This window comes from Prionailurus bengalensis, chromosome A3, assembly GCF_016509475.1.
Source record: "Prionailurus bengalensis isolate Pbe53 chromosome A3, Fcat_Pben_1.1_paternal_pri, whole genome shotgun sequence".
In the NCBI taxonomy this organism is placed as follows: Eukaryota; Metazoa; Chordata; class Mammalia; order Carnivora; family Felidae; genus Prionailurus; species Prionailurus bengalensis.
In genome coordinates, this window is record NC_057354.1 from 140,698,686 (window position 1) to 140,718,667 (window position 19,982).

The 19,982-nt window shown below is 41.6% G+C and overlaps 1 protein-coding gene across 1 annotated transcript; it reads left to right on the forward strand.

The window, feature by feature from the left end:
• The first annotated feature begins 10,497 nt into the window (after positions 1 to 10,497).
• Positions 10,498 to 18,531, forward strand: FAM110C (family with sequence similarity 110 member C). The gene is made up of 2 exons (XM_043604668.1): positions 10,498 to 11,671; positions 15,824 to 18,531. The coding sequence occupies exon 1, from the start codon at positions 10,674 to 10,676 to the stop codon at positions 11,637 to 11,639; it is 966 nt and encodes a 321-aa protein (XP_043460603.1). The 5' UTR covers positions 10,498 to 10,673; the 3' UTR covers positions 11,640 to 11,671; positions 15,824 to 18,531.
• Positions 18,532 to 19,982: the final 1,451 nt, after the last annotated feature.

Consider the following 19,982-nt stretch of genomic DNA (forward strand, 5'->3'; position numbering starts at 1 on the left):
AATGTGTCATGTTTCCTTGTAAGTACGTTTATAATTAGGCAATACACTCAAAATTTCAATTGTTGGGGCACCTGAGTGGCTCAGTCAGCTGAACGTCCTACTTCAACTCAGGTCATGATCTTGCAGTTTGTGGGTTTGAGCCCCGCGTCAGGCTCTGTGCTGACAGCTCGGAACCTGGAGCCTACACCCTGCTTCAGATTCTGTGTCCTTCTGTCTCTGCCCCTCTGCCTCTGGTGCGCTGTCTCTCTCTCTCTCTCTCTCTCTCTCTCTCTCTCTCTTTCTCCCTCAAAACTGAATAAACATTTACAAAAATGTATTTTAATTCAAATTGTTAAGTGGCAGAGTGTTTTCATCTTTAAATTTGCCAGATATTGTGCAATCGTTCTCCAAAGTGATTCTGCCAATTTATATTCCAATCAGCAGGTGTATGTGTACATTTCACTATCTATAAATCAATACTATGGTCAGAGTGTTTTAAGATTGGCCAATCATGACAGTGTGAAATATTTCCTTGTTTATAATTTCTGATTATTACGGGCTTCATCTTTCAATATGTTTGTCAGGTATTTGGATTTTCTCTTCTGTGAGTTGCCTGTTTATATCCTTTGACATATGGCTATTGGAATATTTGTGCTTCCTAATTTGTTAGTAGAGGTTCTTCACATAAAGTGAATTCTAACATTTGTCAATTAGATCTGTTGTATATATCCTCTCCCATTGTGTGACTTGCCTTTTATTTCATGTTCTTTTGTAATACATAAGTTTTTATAATTGTGATGTGTTGGGACTATGAAATGCCTCTCTTATTATTACTATTATCTATGTCTTATTTAAGTAATCACTTGATAAAAATTTTAAATATTATATTTTTACTTTTACACTTTGGTTCTTTAATCTATCAGAGTTTAATCCACAAACTTTTTGTTTATTGAGAGGAAGAGATAGAGTAATTTTCTATTCATAAAGACAGTTGTCCCTAAACTATTATGAACATTTACCACCCACTAATTTTATTTTATTTAAAAAAAATTTTTAACGTTTATTCATTTTTGAGAGAGAGAGAGAGAGACAAAGCGTGAGTCGGGGAGGGGCAGAGACAGAGGGAGACACAGAATCTGAAGCAGGATCCAGGCTCCGAACTGTCAGCACAGAGCCTGATGCGGGGCTCGAACCCACGAACCGTGAGATCATGACCTGAGCCTGAGTTGGACACTTTACCGACTGAGCCACGCAGGTACCCCTATCACCCACAAATTTTAAATGCTCCCTATATTATATCTAATTCAAGACTATTTTTAACTTATGTTTATCTGTCTTGGAACAATGTCATACTCTATCAATAATAATAGAGTAAGTAATTTTATAACAACTCTTAAATATCTGTTAGTAAATATCCTGTCCTCCTTGTTTCAATTTTTAAAAATTCTGCTTTTTTTGGGCCTTGACTCTTTTTTAAAACTTTAAAGATATATTTTATTTAGGGGCGCCTGGGTGGCTCAGTCCTTTGAGCGACCAACTTCAGCTCAGGTCATGATCTTGTGGTTCACGAATTCAAGCCCTGCATCAGGCTCTGTGCTGACAGCTCGGAGCCTGGTGCCTGCTTTGGATTCTGTGTCTCCCTCTCTTTCTGCCCCTCCCCTGCTCACACTGTCTCTCTCTCTCTCGCTCTGTCAAAAATAATAAACATTAAAAAAATTAAAAAAATAAAGATATATTTTATTTAATCCAAAATACACAAAATATCATTTTCTTAATATAAAATATAATATTTTTGCTGCATCTTAATTCAGACTAGCCACATTTCAAGGGCTTAGTAGGTACATGTGGTTAGTGGCTACCATGCTAGATAGTGCATTGGACCTTTATTCTTGCAAATGATTTTTTGAATTGCCAAGTTCTATGAAAAAAAGTTGGGATTTTATTTCCAATTGGATTTTTTTTTAATTTCAGAGATAATCTACATTTTTATATTATTAGCCATCCATCTATGAGCAAGTTGTGTCTTTGTTCATTTAGATCTTCATTTATATCCTTAAAAATATTTTGTAGTATTCCACATCCAGGTTTTGTGTATTTTTGAGCTACCTCACCAGATTCCTTGGAATATACTAAGGTATATACCTTGGATTTTTTTAGTTTTATCTCTTGAATATTTTTCTCTACTATATTTTCAAGTTGGTTGTTGTATATCATGTATATGAGTACTGTTAGATTTTTATATGTTGATCTTATGTCCAACAATATTGCTTAAGTGTCTTGTTTGTTCTAATAATTCTTTTTTTTCTTTTTTTAAACCATAATTTATTGTCAAGTTGGCTAACATATAGTGTGTAAAGCGAGCTCTTGGTTTTGGGGATACATTCCCGTGGCTCATTGCTTACATACAACACCCAGTGCTCATCCCAACAAGTGCCCTCCTCAATGCCCACCCCCATTTTCCCCTCTCCCCACACCCCATCCACCCCTCAGTTTGTTCTCTGTACTTAACAGTCTTTCATGGTTTGCCTCCTTCCCTCTCTGTTTGTAACTATTTTTCCCTTCGCTTCCCCTGTGGTCGTTGGTTAAGTTTCTCAAGTTCCACATATGAGTGAAAACATATTATCTGTCTTTCTCTGACTGACTTATTTCACTTAGCATAATATCTTCCAGGTCCATCCATGTTGCTGCAAATGGCATGATTTTATTCTTTCTCTGAATCTAGTCTGGAGGTAGGAAGGAACCAGGGAAAGTGGTTTTTAATACATCATTTGCCACCCTAAATCAGCTTTGTTGTTTTTGAACTGAGCTCATTCCACTTCCTCCAAAATCACTCCTTTATCCAAGGCTAAGCTGCTTATTCCTGAATGCCAGGAAATATGTTGCTGAATCTCTCTCTCTCTCTCTCTCTCTCTCTCTCTCTCTCTCTCTTTCTCATGTCATCTCCTTCTTCTGAAGTATTGAGCAGAGGACAACTTAGATGCTCCTAAGTAGGAAAAGCAAATACTCTTGTTAATGTTTTAAAATATTACTATGTTATATGTAGTTAAATGCGATGCATTTGCTATAAAAGATACAATCAAGAGTAATAGGCATATTACAAATGGATATGTTTCCAAAGTCCATTTGTAAATAAATTTAAAAGAACTCCAAATATACCTTTTCATTGTAATAAAATAAAATTATAACATAAAAATGTTATAAATGGTAATTTAATGGATAATCCATCACAACCATTATTTAGCTCATAAAGTAGCTGAAATAGTGTCCAAATAGAACTATTGTAGTAACCGTCACTTGATGTTGACAGAATAGTTTCAGCTACTTTGCTAGTAATAGCACTGTAGCCATTATTAAGTAATATCATGTCCAGTAATTTGTCTGTAGGGAAAATGCTTCACTACAGCTGGAAGGGTGTGCTTTTCCTATCCTCCTAACTTAGTCTCAGAATAGAACAAGCTAATGATTTTTTTAAATATTTGTTTAGTTTTTGGAGGGGGAGCACAAGCGGGGGAGGGGCAGAGAGAGGGGGACAGAGGATCCAAAACAGGCTCTGTGCTGACAGGCTGACAGCAGCCCCGATGTGGGGCTGGAACTCAGAAACCACGAGATCATGACCTGAGCCTAAGTCGGGTGCTTAGCCAAATGAATCATCCAGGCGCCGGGTGGAACATGTAATGATTTTTAAATTAGGGGTTATATGTCAGGGAGCTTCAATAATTAATCATAACAGAGAACAAAATGCCATGATAAATAAGTGTGCATATCTCCTAATTACTCATATATTGAAGAAAACAAACTTAATTAGGAGGGGATGAATGGGCATAGGAGCACCTATAGACATTCAGAGAGTGACTTATGGACATCTTTAACAGAACCTTACTACTGTACCAATAATATGTTTAAAAGATTTATTTATTTAGTCATTCAAAATTATTAAGCAACTTGGGTTAATCTATGCACAAAATTTAGCTAAGTGTCCTACAATAGAAGCTTAGGTTCAAAGAACACTCTCTATTTTCCAAAGTCCTTTCTATAGATGCTACTTAATTTGAATTTTATAAAATTCAAATAAAAGAGGAAAGGAGATATTATTATCCCATTTTAGTGGTGAGGAATCTGAGACTCAGTTTAACTGATGTGAACACCTTCATTCAGTTATGTGTGGAAATACTCAGGATTCAGATCTAAGCTTCATAATTTTAACTCCAAAGTTCTTTCCATTGAAATATATATTAATGTTTATTTATTTTTGAGAGAGAGAGCATGAGCAGGAAATGGGCAGAGATAGAGGGAGACAGAGATTTGAAGTGGGCTGTGTTGGCAGCAGAGAGCCCAATGCATGGCTTGAACTCACTCACAAGCCCCAAGATCATGACCTGGCCTGAAGTGGACGTTTAACAGATTGAGCCACCCAGGCGTCCCTGAGCCATATATATGTAAATGTTAAACACACAGCTCATTTTATACACACATTCACACATGCATGTGTATGTACACATATTAAAAACAGCAGATGATTCCCTTAATTTTTATCTGGACCATCATGTATTATAAAGCATTAGCCACATTACTACTCTCCACATGCATTTATAAAGTATTTCATTTATTTATTTTTTTTACTTTAATTTCAAATTAAAGAATATTCTTCATAGGACATTTAGGAATTTACTGTCAATGGGTGATAAATATTGCGTAAAATCGATGGGAATCAAAATGCTTTGGATTACTATTATTTTGCAGTTTTAAATGACTGATAAACTCCACGTGTAATCTCCATGTTCTTCTTAGCTCATTAACTGAGCAAGGAGTACATATTACCAAAACTGATTCAAATAATAAACTTTAAAAAGATATGTAACCTTCTATTAAGAAATTCATTGCTATCGTGCTATTTTAATCAAACAAATACTTTATAACCATTATGTGAACATATGTTATAGCTATAGTCTATTGTCACAGGAAAGGTGAATGAGCACATCAATGGTTTTTCTATTTGTGTATTCAATCTGAAGATAATTAGCTAATATGTTTCAGAGCAATTGTGGTTATTTGTAAATGAATGTGTTCATAACTAGTATTTTGCTTTAAAATCTTTAGTCATAACATTATAGTTCAGTGGTATTAAATACATTCACGTTGTTGTGCTCCGTCACCATCAATCATCCCCATAACTTTTCATCTCATAAAACAGAAACTCTGTCCCCGTTAAACAATAATTCCCCATTCTCCCCTTTCCCTAGCTTCTGGAAACTACTATTATACTTTCTGTCTTTATAATTTTGACTACTCTAAGTACTTCATATAAGTGGAATCATATGGTGTTTGTCTTTTTGTGACTGGCTTATTTCACTTAGCATAATGTGAAGGTCCATCCATGTTGCAGCATGTTATAGAACTTTCTTCCTTTTAAGGCTGGACAATATTCCATTGTATGAATATACTATATGTTGTTTACCCATTCATCCTTTGATAGATACGTGGGTGCTTCCATACTTTAGCTATTGTGAACAAGGCTGCTATGAACATGGGTGTACAAATGTCTGTCTGAGACCTTGCTTTCAATGTGTTGGGTGTATAAACAGAAGTGGAATTGCTGGACCATAAAGTAATTCTATTTTAATTTTTTTGGTGACCCACCATGCTGTTTTCCATAGTATGATAACATCTTACATTCCCACCACAAGTGCACAGGGATCCCCATTTCTCCAATTCCTCATCAGCACTCGCTGTTTTCTTCCTTTTTAAAAATATTAGCCATACTAATGGCTGTGGGGTGATATTTGCATTTACATCATGATTTCTGACGTTGAGCATCTTTTCATGTGTTTATTGGCCATTTTTATAATCTTTCCTGGAGAAATGTGAATTCAAGTCCTTTTCCCACTTTTGAATTGGTTTTTTGTTTTCTTCTGTTTGTGTGTGTGTGTGCACACGCGTATTATTGAGTTGTAGGATTTCTCTATATATTCTGGATATTAGTCCCTTATTTGATATATGGTTGGCAAATATTTTATGTCATTCTATGGGTTGCTGTTTTACTCTTGTTGATAGTGTCTTTTGATGCATAAAATTTTTAAATTTTTATGAAGTCCAGTTTGCTTATTTTCCTTTCGTTACCTATGATGCGTTGGCATCAAACGCAAGAAATCATTGCTAAATCTAATGTCATGAAGATTTTGTTTATGTTTTTTTCTAAGAGTTTTATTGTTTTCGGTTTACATGTAGGTTTCTTGATCCATTTTGAGTTAATTTGTGTATGTGAAGTTAGGTAAAAGTTCAACTTCATTCTTTTGCATGTGGATATCAAGTTTTCCCAGCACCATTGTTGAAAAACCTTTACTTTCTCTCATTAAATGGTCTTGGCCCCCTTTTTGATATCATTGGACTATATATATCAGAGTGTATTTTTGGGCTGTCTATTCTATTCCATTGATTTTCATGGCAATACCATACTCTTGAAATCAGATGTGTGAGTCCTCCAGTTTTATTCTTCTTTATTAAGATTTGGCTATTTGAAGTCTCTTGAGATTCCATATGAATTTTAGGATTGGCTTTTCTATTTATGAAAAAATGTTATTGGAAATTTGATAGGCATTACATTGAATCTGTAGATTGCTTTGGGTAGTATCGACGTTTTAACAATATTGGGGTTATTTTTAGTTACTCTTTTTATTTATTTACATTTATTTATTATTATTATTATTTTATTATTATTATTTTTTTTTTTGGAGAGAGAGAGAGAGAGAAAGAACAAGTGGGGAAGGGCTAGGGAGAAGGAGAGACAGAATCCAAAGCAGACTCTGCACCATCATCACAGAACCTGATGTGGGAACTCACAAAGTGTGAGATCATGACCTGAGCAGAGATTAAGAATTGGATGCTTAACTGACTGAGCCATCCAGGCTCCCCCAACAAGATTGTTTTCTATTCCATGATATATGTTTCCATTTATTAATGTAGTTTTTCATTTCTTCATGGAATGTAGTTTTCATTGTACAAGACTTTAACCTCCTTGTTCAATCCTGAAGTATTTTGATTTTTTGATGATATTATAAATACAATTGTTTTTGTAATTTTCTTCTCAGATTGTTTATTGTTAGTGTATAAAAATGAACTTGATTTTTATATATTGACTTTCTATCTTACTACTTTGCTGAATTCAACTTTTCATTCTGTGTGTGTGTGTGTGTGTGTGTGTGTGTAATTTTTATGGTTTCCTGTGTATAAGATCATATCATCTGCAAACAGAGAAAATTTTACTTCTTTTGCAGTTTGGATGTTTTTGATCTCTTTTTCTTGCCTAATTGCTCTGGTAGAACCTCCAGTACTATGATGAATAGAAATAGTAAAAGCAAGAATCCCTGACTTGTTACTGGTCTTAGAGAAAAAAAAAATCAATCTCTCATCATTGAATATGATATTCATTGTGGGTTTTTCACAAACGGCTTTTATTATGTTGAGATAGCTTCCTTATATTCCTAGTTTATTGAGTGTTTTTATCATGAAAGTGTATTGACTTTTGTCAAATGCTTTTTCTGCATCAATTGAGATGATCATGTGTTTTTTCCCTTCATTCTGTGGATGTGGCACATTATTTTGATGGAATTTCATATGTTAAACCATCCTTGCATTCCAAGAATAAATTCCACTTGGTTATGGTGTATACTTTTTTCAATATCGTGTTGAATTCTGTTCACTAGTATTTTGTTGAGGATTTTTGCATTGATGTTCATAGGGATATTGATCTGTAGCATTCTTGCAGTGTCTTTGTCTGGCTTTGGTATCATGGTAATCAGGCCTTATAGAGTGAGTTAAGAAGTGTTCCCTCATCTTCAGTTTTTGGGGAAAAGCTAAGAAGGATTGGTATTAGTTCTTTAAATATTTGATCAATGACATCATCAGGTCCAGGACTTTTCTTTTCGGGAGATGTTTGATTATTGATTCAATCTCTTTATTAGTTATAGATCTATTTAGATATTCCATTTCTTCCTGATGTAGTCTCAGGAGGCTTCGTTTCTAGAAACTTATCTAAGACTGCTACTATATTTGTAATATTTAAAAAATCACATATTTCATGCTAATTGCCTACTCCATAAAATATCCTGCAGAAGTATGATTGTAAATGGTTCCACAATACTACCGCATGGGAGTGTCACACATTACCTTCCTCCTGTTGTTGAATGTAGGTTGACTTCAACTATTTCTCTGCAATTAAAATCCACATACTGTGTGTGCATCTCTTCTATGTTCCTTGGGATAAATTTCCAGTGGTAGAGTTTGTAGATCATTGGGTCCGTAAGCACTTTTTCCTTCTGTGACCAAGTCTTTTGAGGTGATACCAACAATTGCTTCTCGGCCTTTTGGCTAAGATCAAGTGAGGTGATACCAGGAAGGAAGTTAGGCTTCAAGTTTAAGCTACCAGTTGAGCAACAATGACACTTTATTTAGACAATTTTCTTCTTATTATCTTACTATTCCAATTCTATTTTCCCAATAAATTATCTGTTTAATAAGTGGAGAATTATGCATAAAAATGTAATTAGTTTTGTCCCATAGCAAGGTCTTAAATAAAACTATTTATAGTAATTTTACTTTTATTCTTAATAGGTTCAGTACTCATATGTGAATTTACTAACTATATTTAAAACTTGATAAACACTGACTAACTTATAACCATCATCACCAAAATAATAAATTTAACATTTGGTGAAAATTTGCTCTGTACCAGACATAGTGCCAAGCTCTTTATGTACATAATCTCATTGACTTAACAAAAGCCCTAGCAAAGTGGATATAAAGAGTTCTGATTTACAGATGAGGAACCAGAGGGCCCGAGAGGACCAACCTTATAGCCTCAAATTAGACAAGGTAGTCACTTTGGACTAAGCAATTAAACACAGGTTTTGTTTTGTTTTGTTTTGTTTTTTTTGTTTTCCCTCTGAGTGACAAGAGACCATGCTGCCTAAGCAGACAAAAAGCTGGATTTGGGGCTCGCACCAGCTCTCTCCACCAAGCAGGAGTATCACACTGTAGTCACAATGTGTCCAACACAGCACCTGCCCTCTCCAAGCCTCTCTCTTACTCTATCCCTCCCCACCCCCCTTACCTAGTATATCAGTCTTCTTTTCCCACGAGTAAAACATTTTCCCAGGATACTATCTGGTTAGTCTGTTTCTCAGGAGACCTGATTTCTTGTTGGGCTTCTATCCCTGACTATGGGATTTAGCCTCACAGGGATTTAAAGTCTATGGACCCATTTGGCACAACCCAGCTGCAGTTCTCCAATCATCAGGGCATGGTGGTCAGTCGGTGCTGCAACTGCTGACCCATTACCAGCCCCTTATGGTGTCCACTGGGACTCAAGAGGTGAAACAAAATCTGCCCCAGACCTTAGGAACCCTCCTGTCTGCCATTCACGGGCTGCTGCTTTACACTCATCCTCAACTTCGAAAGGTCAGCGTATCTTGGAGGTGGCTTTAACATAAGAGATAACGTGGACATTTCACTCGTCCAGCTGATATTTCTTGTCCTTTGTCCAACTTTTGGAACTATTTCCTCTTACACTTTTAGCATTCCTAAGCGGATCCACTGCCCTTGTGACCAGTTTCCCCGTTGCCTCGGTTACAGTAAAAAACAGCAGTTATTTGGTACTTTGTCAGGTTTTTTTCCAACTCCTTGGAGCCTTGCCTCTGCCACCAGCCTGCTATTTTCCCGAGTCTCCGCACCCGGTGGTCTGGCCACCGGGGTTCGACCCATGGCAGGCCAGTGACCAAGTCTGGTCTCGATCCAGGTCCCTGCTGCGCGTCCACATTCTTTTTACTTAACACATACACTAACCCTGTCCTGCGATTCGTCTTCTTTCTTTTTATATGCGTCTCCTTTCTGATAAAAGTACGTGCTCAGGAGTAGAGCTTAGAAAATTAAGCAAAGTTGTTTCGAAACACGCAGAGGTCACTTTAAGAATTCAAAGGATGTAGGACACCTGCCCAGGGGTGGGGGCAGCCTGGTCCCTCTGCCTTCCCCCCACGCCAGAAATGCCAGCAGTCAGCGGTGACCTAAGGCAGCCTTGGCAGGGAGGAGGCTGCTGATACCTGGGGCTGAACAAACTCGGTTGCCCCCGGCTCCTCCGCCCTGGGAGACAGCCTAGACTTTCCCGCACCCTACAGTCTCTTCTAGGTGCGCAGCCCACCAGACGCAGTCGGCCCCGCAGCCCTCCGGTGATTGGCTGTGCAGGGCGAGGTGCTGCTGAAGACCTGGCGTGCCTACCCAGCGGGGGGAGAGGGGCGGGGCCGGCGGGAGGTGAAGGGCGGGCTCCCGAGGTCAGTTAGGGGCGGGGCCCGGCGGGAGGTGAGGGGCGGGGTCCGGAGGGAAGTGGGGGGCGGGGCCGGGGCGAGGTGAGGGGCGGGGCCCGGCGAGGGGCGGAGCTGCAAGCCGAGCTGCCGGGTGGGGAAGAGGTTGGGGGCTGGCGGGGCGGAGCGGAGCCTGGGGGCGGGGCCGACGGGGCGGGGCGGGGCGGGGCCGGCGCCGCTCGCCCACAGGTGTGGACTCGGGTTAGTTCAGACCCTGGACCTGGGCAGGCTGGTAGTTGGGCGCCATTCTCCGTCCGGCGCGGACTTAGGAGTTGGCCCGAGACGCCCGGGAGCCGCAGGCGGAGGGGTGTCCGCGGGGCGCCGAGCACCAGCAGAGTCCGGAGGATGCGTGCCCTGCCAGCCTCGGACGCGTCCCAGAATGAGCGGAGGCGGACCGGGGTCCCCGAGGCCCCCCGGGCGCGGGACGCGGCGGTGCCCGCACGCAGGAGCGCGGTGGAGAGGCTGGCGGCCGACCGCGCCAAGTACGTACGGGGCCCGCCCGGAGGCGGCCCGGGCCCTGCTCCCGAGGGAAGCAGTACCAGGACGAGCGAAGGGCCTGCGGGCGACCTTCGGCCCCCGGCCCGCGTCCCCGGTGCCGTGGCGCGCAGGGCCATTGCGCGGAAGCCTCTGAGGCCTGACTCGCTGGTCATCTACCGGCAGAAATGCGACTTCGTCCGGGGACAGGGCGCCCACAGCTCCATGGGGGGCCTGGTGAGGAAGCTCTTCCAGGGGCCGGGCAGGGACAAGACGCCGCTGCCTCCGGAGACGACCCGCGTGGGAGGGGAGGTCAGGGCCGGGCCCGAGGGGGCTGTCCAGCCCGAGCCCGGCTCCACGGCGGCCTCCGCGGCCCCCGGCGTTCCCTCGCCCCCGGCGTCCCCCGCGCCCTCTGGGACGCCCAGCAGAGTCCGGGCTGCGCCCCGGGGCCCGGAGCTGCGCGGGGCCAGGCGCGGGGGGCTGCAGCGCTCGCAGTCGGACCTCAGCTCCCGCTGCTCCGCGTCCTTGGCGGAATTTGACACCTTCTTCCAGTTCTGCGGCCTGGAGCCCGAGGTGGTGGAGGCGCTCGGGAGGGAGAACTTCTCGGCGGGGTCGGACCGCGTCACCCTCAAGGTTCGAAGCGTGAGCGTCGCCACCTCAGACAGCGGCTTCTCCCGGCACAGCGGCGGCGAAGAGGGGCTACAGGAGGAGGAGCTGACCGAGCAGGTGCCCAGTACCACGTCGGTCGTCGACAGGAACGCCCGCATCATCAAGTGGCTGTACACCTGTAAGAAAGCCCGGGAGACGCCCGGCCAGGGGCTGCAGGGCCCGGCGTGACAGCTCGCGCTCTGGGGAGACTTGGACCCAAGGTGTGCAACCGTAAAGCCCGGAGGGGTGCCTGTGAGGGTTGGTGGGGTTGGCCGAGTTGGATGGAGCCAGTTCTCTAACGCTGCACGGGACCCTAGATACTGAGACACGGAGGTTCGTGCCTCCAAGGGACTGCCGCGGAAGAGCCACCAACCCAGGTCCCCTGCAGACCCAGCACCCTTTCTTTTGAGTGTTTTGCTTCTGACTCCCTGGAATGGTAATTCTGATAAGAGGAGAAATTAGAGTTATGAAATGCTCAGTCAGAGAGCGATTATTTCCTGTGTTGACAACAGCCCGAGAGCGCTAGGGTCTGTGGGAATTGAACTGCAGGCACCCCGAGGTTGCATCAGAGCTTACTGGTCCACCTGCAACCCTAGGGTGGGACTGCCAACTCCCCTCCAGCAGAAAGAAAGGCTCTGTGTGTGCATGGTCCTGGAGGCCTTCGTGGAGCGTGTCAGAGAGGGAGGACTCTACAGGATCTTACCAGGTTGGCATTCAGTTAGCTGCCAAGGTCTCCCTTTGGCTAAGGCTAAATTTTGTTTGTTTTGAGAAGTTTTTTTTTTAATTTTTTTTTTTTACATTTATTTACTTTTTTGATAGAGAGAGCACAAGTGGAGGAGAGGCAGAGAGAGAAGGAGACACAGAATCGGAAGCAGGCTCCAGGCTCTGAACTGACAGCACAGAGCCGGATGCGGCGCTTGAACTCACAAACCTCGAGATCATGACCTGAGCCGAAGTCGGACGCTTAACCGACTGAGCTACCCAGGCGCCCCTGTTTTGAGAACTTTCTAAGGAGGGTCTTAGTTCACAAGAAGGGACATCAGTTTGTTGAACTGGACCCAGTTATAACTGGGTGTCTTTGAAATCCACACAGCTGTGATTATTTGTTTATTTGCCTTTTATGATCATATGGGAGATAAATTTCTTGCCCTTGGACACCAGTAGTACAGGGTTGTTCTCAAGTTATTTTTCACTGAGGAACTAAGGAATGTTTATCCTTATGACACCTACTCTTCCTTCCAAGCACATGTGGTGAGGGCATTTTGGGGGTAGTGAAGGGAGAAGAGAAGGTATCTTTTCAGGGTTCTCTTTAAGAACCAAGAATTTAAACATTGCACTGTATTTTTTTCTCTTACCCTTCAATGACAACTTGCTATCGATTTAAAAAAACAAACAAACATGAGATGGAAGTTTTTTGTCTGCCCTTGATATAAACTAAGTGAAGACACAGTGTCAGTCTTTGGAATGGTGGGGAGGCCACTAGAAGACATGTTTATGGACTGAAGAAGGGCATAACTTCCCTGAGTAGCCATGGCCTAAGCACAGACGTGAAAATTAACAAGGAGAAATAGATTGGACTCAGAAGAATTGTGACTTAAGTTTTTCCACATAATTTATTGAATGTGATTGAATATATAGACAGAATGTAAATGAAAAAATAGAAGAACAACACATTGTATTTTTCACAAATTATCTTCTGGAACTGAGGTGAATACGTTCCCGCGAAGCTGCCATGAACACGTTGGTGTCGAGGAGGAGAGTGGTAGGGACTGGCATGGTTCGTTCTAGAGGGACATGGTTAGTGGACAGAGCACTAAATGGGGGAATTGGGAGGTGTCTTCCCCTAGAATTACTCCTGCGCCTTAGCCTTCTGTTGTCCATAAAAGGAAGGCAGATAGGCAGATAATTTCCAACCTCTCTACTTTTTTGATTCTGTATAGTTAATAGTCTGTGTATCTGTGTTTCATGGTTGGAGCCTAGAAAAGGAAAACAAAACCATTATCTATTGGAGTATGTAAAAAGTAAATGTATAAATAAGTTCCCTCCAGCTTGCCATAGCACACAAAGAGTAGATAGAATTGGGGGTATAAATAGTGCTGAGGTAACAAGATGATGCACAAACAAAACAAAATAAAACCTGACACAGTAAAGATCAACACACTCCATTCTGTTTTTTTTAATTAATTTTTTTTACATTTATTCATTTTTGAGAGACAGATAGAGCACAAGTGGGGGAGGGGCAGAGAGAGAGGGAGACACAGAATTCAAACCAGGCTCCAGGCTCCCAGCTGTCAGCACAGAGCCTGACGCAGGGCTCGAACCCACGAACCGTGAGATTGTGACCTGAGCTGAAATCGGACGCTTAACCAACTGAGCCCCCCAGGCACCCCAACAGACTCCATTCTTATCCCTCCCAACCCAGATGCACCCTCACGCCCAATCTCCAATGTCAAAGCAGTGACCTTGAAAGAGAGTTTAGGAATCCATCTGTGAAGTGACTTTTTGAAGCCCCTTTTAGGTTTAAGCCTATGAAAAATGGAAGAAGCTGGATTAGCTTGTGAAAACATTCACTTTTATGACAAAGAAAAGTAGTTGAGGCAAGATGAAAGGTGACAGGGTGACTCCATGCAGGAGAGGAGTGGTTTTCCCTTTCCCTTAATCTTACTGGTTCAAGTGGGAAACTGTCATCTTCCTTCTGAGCTGTTTGCTTTTGCTCAGAGAAGGGAGATGGGTGTGACCAAGTGATTGCCCGCCATTCTGTATGTCACTGGCAATCACCAGCACTGAAAGATATGCTTCACAAATTTGCTCCCCTAAAACCGTAGTTTGTATTCTTTGAAACTTCATTGCAGGAGACCCAAAGTCTGGCTGCTTGGGTGATCCTGGAGGAAGTGAGTCCCCTGGGCTTTGTTCAACTCACTGGGACTGTGCAAATTCTGTGCATGACTACAGCCCCTCAACTCATCACCTCCAGATGTTGGTCTCTTCAGAGGAGAGCCAGCAGAGAGAGACAGGACCCAAAGCACAGAGTGTGGCAGCCACTATCCCCCTCTGCGAGAGTCATCTGACAGCTTGAACAAAAAGGGTCTTCACAGGCTTACTTGTCTGATGCTAATTTCTTGACTTCTGGAAGCTGTGGAAGCAATAATGCAAGCTGTAGTTTTTCTCTAGTTTATCAGGATATTTGTGTGGGAATCCATATGGATTCATTTTAGGATTTCATGAAAAATTCAGAAAATCTGAGATGAACAAAGGTATTCTTTCTAAATGAGAAGGAAAACAAATATATTTTATATAGTAGCCTTTGTCCTTTGGTAAATAGAGATAAATTAAAATAAAAATATCCCATCACAAATTAAATAAGTTCATAAGTTTGTTACCCAATAGAGTAAAAATGCTTACTTTTCAAAGTTGAAAATATCAGAACTGGAGAATAACTTACAGAATCTACATGCAGTCCCACTGGGGATCTGTGAGCAGTAGTTATACATGGGTAGTTCGGGCATTCTGTTTCCCAGTGTGTAATTCATGAACGTTGCTTTTCATCTGCTGGTGTTTAGTCATCTTCCTGTCCTTCAAGTCAGCACAATGGTAGGGCTGCCAAGAGTTAGGTCTCTCTGGTTTTCTGTCTTTCTCATAGAATATAAAAGATACTGATGTCAGTATTGCTGTAAAAGAATGGCACTCTGTTCTTTGGGCTAATTAGGGATAAACATTGTTCATTTTCAAGGCAAAAAGCTCAGATGTTCTCACACTTCTCTTAGATACAAGAAGGAGCAGCAGAAGCCCACTGAGAGCTGGTAGGGTAGAACTGTGTGTCCTCCTTTGCAAAGATGCCCTAGGGGTAGAGCAAGCTGGGACCAGCCTTTCCGCTCTTTTCTTTTTTGACCTGGGAAGCTCTCCAGTCACCATCTGAGACTGGGTTTTAGGTGAACAAGTGGCTCGAGTAGCTAGAAGGCCACCCCTTTCTGTCTTCAGGCCAGCCCCTGGGCCTTTCAGAGAGCTTTGTGTGTGAAAAGGGCAAATCTCCCAGTCTTCACGTATTTATTTGGACTGCCTGCCTTCTTTTCAGTTTGTTGTCAACCTCTGTGATGATTAGCACTGGCCTGACCAACATTGAAGATAACTTTTCTAGTTGGAGGCAAACAGAAGTTTGAAAAGTCTATAAAAAGGCTTGAGGGGAATGACTGTTCTCACAGAAACCAGATGATAGCTGCCTCTGCTAAGGCTACCAACTTCTTTTCACAATTGAAAATACTGAAGATACAACAAAACCAAAGACTAAGGGGCCCAACTTTGTAGTATAATTTTGGCTTTACAACTTTTGCCTGGACTGACTGGTGTTGATTCACTGCCTTTTCCTTACTCCTCAGGAAGCAAGGTTTCCCGACTGTGGGGGCTCCTTGAAGTATTTCATGGATGACTGGGGACCCAGGGCCATCCTCACTGCCACAGGATTTGTCCAATGCACTCAGGTGGCCACGTGATTGCTGTTTTCTCAGGAGTAAAGCATCTCATTGAAGAAGCTTACATAATTCAGAAGGTTTGAAATGCTATGGAGAAGAAGGGAACCTGGAACTTGGAAATCAGCTGAGCAGTAGCTGTGAAGACACAGCTGAAGCTCTGGGAAATATTTTCTTGCTTGAGGTAGACCTATCCTTGCTTCCAGAGGGCAGCAGAGGAGGGGAAAACTGCTTGGAAATATTTTCAGGAGCATCTTTTTGCCTTGCTTGTTGACAAAGAGGTACCATGATGAATTTTAATGATATCTAAATTGATTTTAAAAAGAAAAAAAGGCAAAGAGTGTGAAAACCAAGCATGAATGTTGTAGTATTTACTGCTTTCAATCAGATTGGACTGTTTGGCACCAATTAAATCAAAATTCTGTGATCATGAGAAGGTACATTCTACTTAAACACTGTGGCTAACCAAGAGCAAACCCACACTCACATACTCACACTTACACCTCCATTTTATGAGCATCACGGCCACTTAATCTGCAAAAAGCACTTTTAAAATAAGTTGAGGACTACAAGGTCATTTTAGTGATGCCACTCCTATTGGGTTACAGACATGTGGACGTGCCATTAAAAGAGAAGTTAGAGTTGATACCACTAAAACCCCTGGTTTTGATGGCTGGCAGGAGAATTGAGAACTTCCTTTCCTCACATCCACAGCAACCTTCCTCCTTTGCACCATGTAGAGTATGCCTCCACGGGGCTCTGGTTCCCAACTGTCCAAAGCAGAGAGCCATGGATGACATGGAACACACCATGCTCATATGCCTAATTCCCACCTCCATGGATCACACACATCCCAGATATGGCACCAGCTTACCTTCTCTGCAAGGGATGTGTTTGAGACCAGGGACAGGCTCTGGACTGCTGGCAGACTCCAGGATCAGAATGCTGTCAGTAGGGAATTACTGTGACCCTAACCCATTCCTGACACCCAGGCTGCATATATTTTATATTTAGAGGCTTTGGAGATAAGTTTTATATCAATGATGACAACCCAAAGAAAATTTGTAACCCAGTTGACTCTTTTGAAGCTTATTGTGTTTTAACAAAATCTGTCTCTTCAGGAACAAGTTATGGAGAACAATATGGAGGGGAGAAAAATGGGCTTCTCAATGGTAGAACATTTTATAAACCAATACATTTTGATATGTTCATGTACTTGTTTAATATTGTGTTCTAATTTTGTAACTTTTACTGTGAGAGTTTGTCTTAGAGCTACTTACTATTTATTTTTACCATTATTGGTCTCCAAATAGTTTTCCTTAATATCATATGGTTTTAATTTTTATCGTACAGCTTTAAATCATTTTCTCCTTGGTATTGTTTTTGTGTATGTTGTTTCATTCAATATTCAACTTCTGACTGTAAGCAGAGTACTCACTACTCTATAAAGTACTCAGTATTGTAGTGATATGTTTTCAGATAAATCCCACATATGCATTTTTGGAGGCTCTGTTGGCCCATGGATGTATCTTTCTCATTGTAGACTATTTAAAGACAACAGTTCCATGCTTTAAGAATTTTCTCTCAACTGTTCCTCTAAAAAGCCTGCTACTTTGCTGTTGAATGGATTGTGGTTTAAAAAGATAATGTCAAAGATGAGAGGAGGTTTTTTTTTAAAGGCTCTTTACATATGCTCAGCTCCCTTATTTGCAGATGTTTCATTAATTGTACATGTCAGTGCTTCAAGTAAAACTGTTCTGTGCCTTTCTTCTGTCAGAATAGGATGAACTGAAACTTCAATCATATTTACCTTAGATAAGAATGGCGCAGACTCACCAGACCCACATAAACAAATTGGTTGTATTTAAAAGCACCAAAATCTTCCAGAAGCATCTATGCTTCTGTGGAGGTACTGGGAAGGATTCAGCCCTGAGCTAATTCAGAAGCAGATCTCGGAGGTGGGAGTGGAGAAGAGGAACAGCATGTCTCCAGGCTCCAACAGGGGCCATTGAGGGTCTGTCTCCTCCATTCAGGTTCATGCCTTAGTGTCAGGTTCCAAGTGTGCGGGAGGGGAGAAGTCCCTTCTTAACCCTGAATTACCCTGGTCTGCTAGGAGACTTTGAGAAAATCAAATTTGAAACTCAGTCTGAATGCAAAGCTTGTAATTGCTTCTCACAAGGATAACAATAATTACTAATGCAAAATAGTTTCGTTTGTTCATGAAAGAATAACGTAAAATAATATGATTAAACACAATGAAAACAAATAATTATTGATAAGCAAGGAAAATAGCTTGACAGTATTCTTTTCACTAATATATGGGTATAGATTAACAATGCCCCTGACTGAAAGGTACTTATGTAACTGTAAAGTTTCCTCATATACAGTTTTTAAACTACTGGTCACTGACACTGACATAAAAAGAAGGCTTTATTAAACACTGCCCTTTTCAGTAGGTTCAAAGTTCAATGCCATGGTTACAGTTGGTGATACCATAAAACATCAGGCCCAGGTGATTGTTATGGTGGTTTTTAAAGAGATTTTTCTACACACTACCTGCAACTAGAGTGCAATATTATGTATTCTGTATTAAAGAAATAAAGTATTTTTTATCATTTCTTACTCTTTATGAATCTGTGCAGCGTAAGGACACTGAAGCCAGAGTGTGCATATTGTAATCACTCCTGTCTTTTGTGTCTCCGTTTTCCCCTAATATGAGATTATCAGCAAAAGTGAGGAAGTCTTGTAGGCAAGTCAGATGGCGTGGAAGTCTCTGGCTCTCTCTGGAAGTGGAAGGCAGTATAAACAGTTCTGAATATTCAGCATGTTGTTTTTCTTTAATTGTTTCATCCGTCTTTTGCTTTAAAATATTTTCACTCATGTTTTATTAATGTCAATATTGGAAAATGGGCACAAAGATAAAAAGAAAGTACAGTTTGTAACCTTTCACGTTAGTGAACACATTAGGGAAGGCAACCTCTACAAATACCAAGTTTTTGCTGCCAGCGTCTGCTTAGACTGGAGAGGTAGGAGGGAGGCAGGTAGGGCAGTTTGATCACTGAATTGCTGCCCTGAAAGAGCCAGACTGGCTGCTTTTTCAGTCCTGCGGTGGCTTTTGCCCATACCCATGCTGGCATCCAAAGACAGGCATTCTTTGGAGAACAAATGAGCCACTCTGCATTTCCATGAAGACAACTGAAAACTCCCAGGCACCTTGGAAGCTCTCTTAGGTCCTGTCTAGAAACAGTGCAGAGCAGCTGTCTGTTTCTTCCTGCACGTGTACTTGAGCTCTGACCTCTCAGTTACCCTTTTTCAAAATTCAGCCAAACAGAAGCAATGAAGTGATGAACAGTGGTGTTTAAACTTTGCTTGTATTTTCAGTAATAAAATAAATAGATTTTTATAATATTTAAATGTTCCAGAGTGGAAACATTGAAAAGGAGGAAACTGAGTTCTAAACCAGGAACTTATAATTCTGGTCATGGAAGCATCTGGGAGCAGCTGACGGGGAGAAAATACAGACACATCAGAAAATGTGTTTCTACCCAATGATACTTTCCTAATTGTGCTACAATACCCCAAATTCTACAATTAATTGTTATCTTCATGTTATCTCCTTGAAAACTGCTGTAAAATTAGAAGGCTATCTGAAAGGGAGAATGTATTAAACCATTAATAACTATTCGTCTTTAGGTCAAAATAGAATATTCATTTCCTTAGCAACAGTCTGAACCATAGGAACAGAAATGGAAAGACCTGGATCTTGGCTTCAGTGTGGCCTGTGGTATCGTCGTTTTTCAGCTTAAGTAGAACTCTTAGTCACAAGTGCCAAAACAGGACACCATGTTGCCAATTAACCCCACATCTTACTGTACACCTGGTGGTATTGAAACAGCTGTGCTACTGGGCAATATTGACGGTGATCAAGGACAACCCTCTGATAGCAACAGGCAGAATTTACCCACATGCATTTACTGAGGAGCCAAATACTATATGAGGCACTGGGGAGTCTCCAAGCTCCCTGCCATGATGGGCTGAACATTCTAGTAGGGGATCAGATATTCCCTAA

Bases quoted from the DNA above. Each gene is read 5' to 3' on its own strand.
- FAM110C (XM_043604668.1), top strand. From the start codon at position 10,674: ATGCGTGCCCTGCCAGCCTCGGACGCGTCCCAGAATGAGCGGAGGCGG.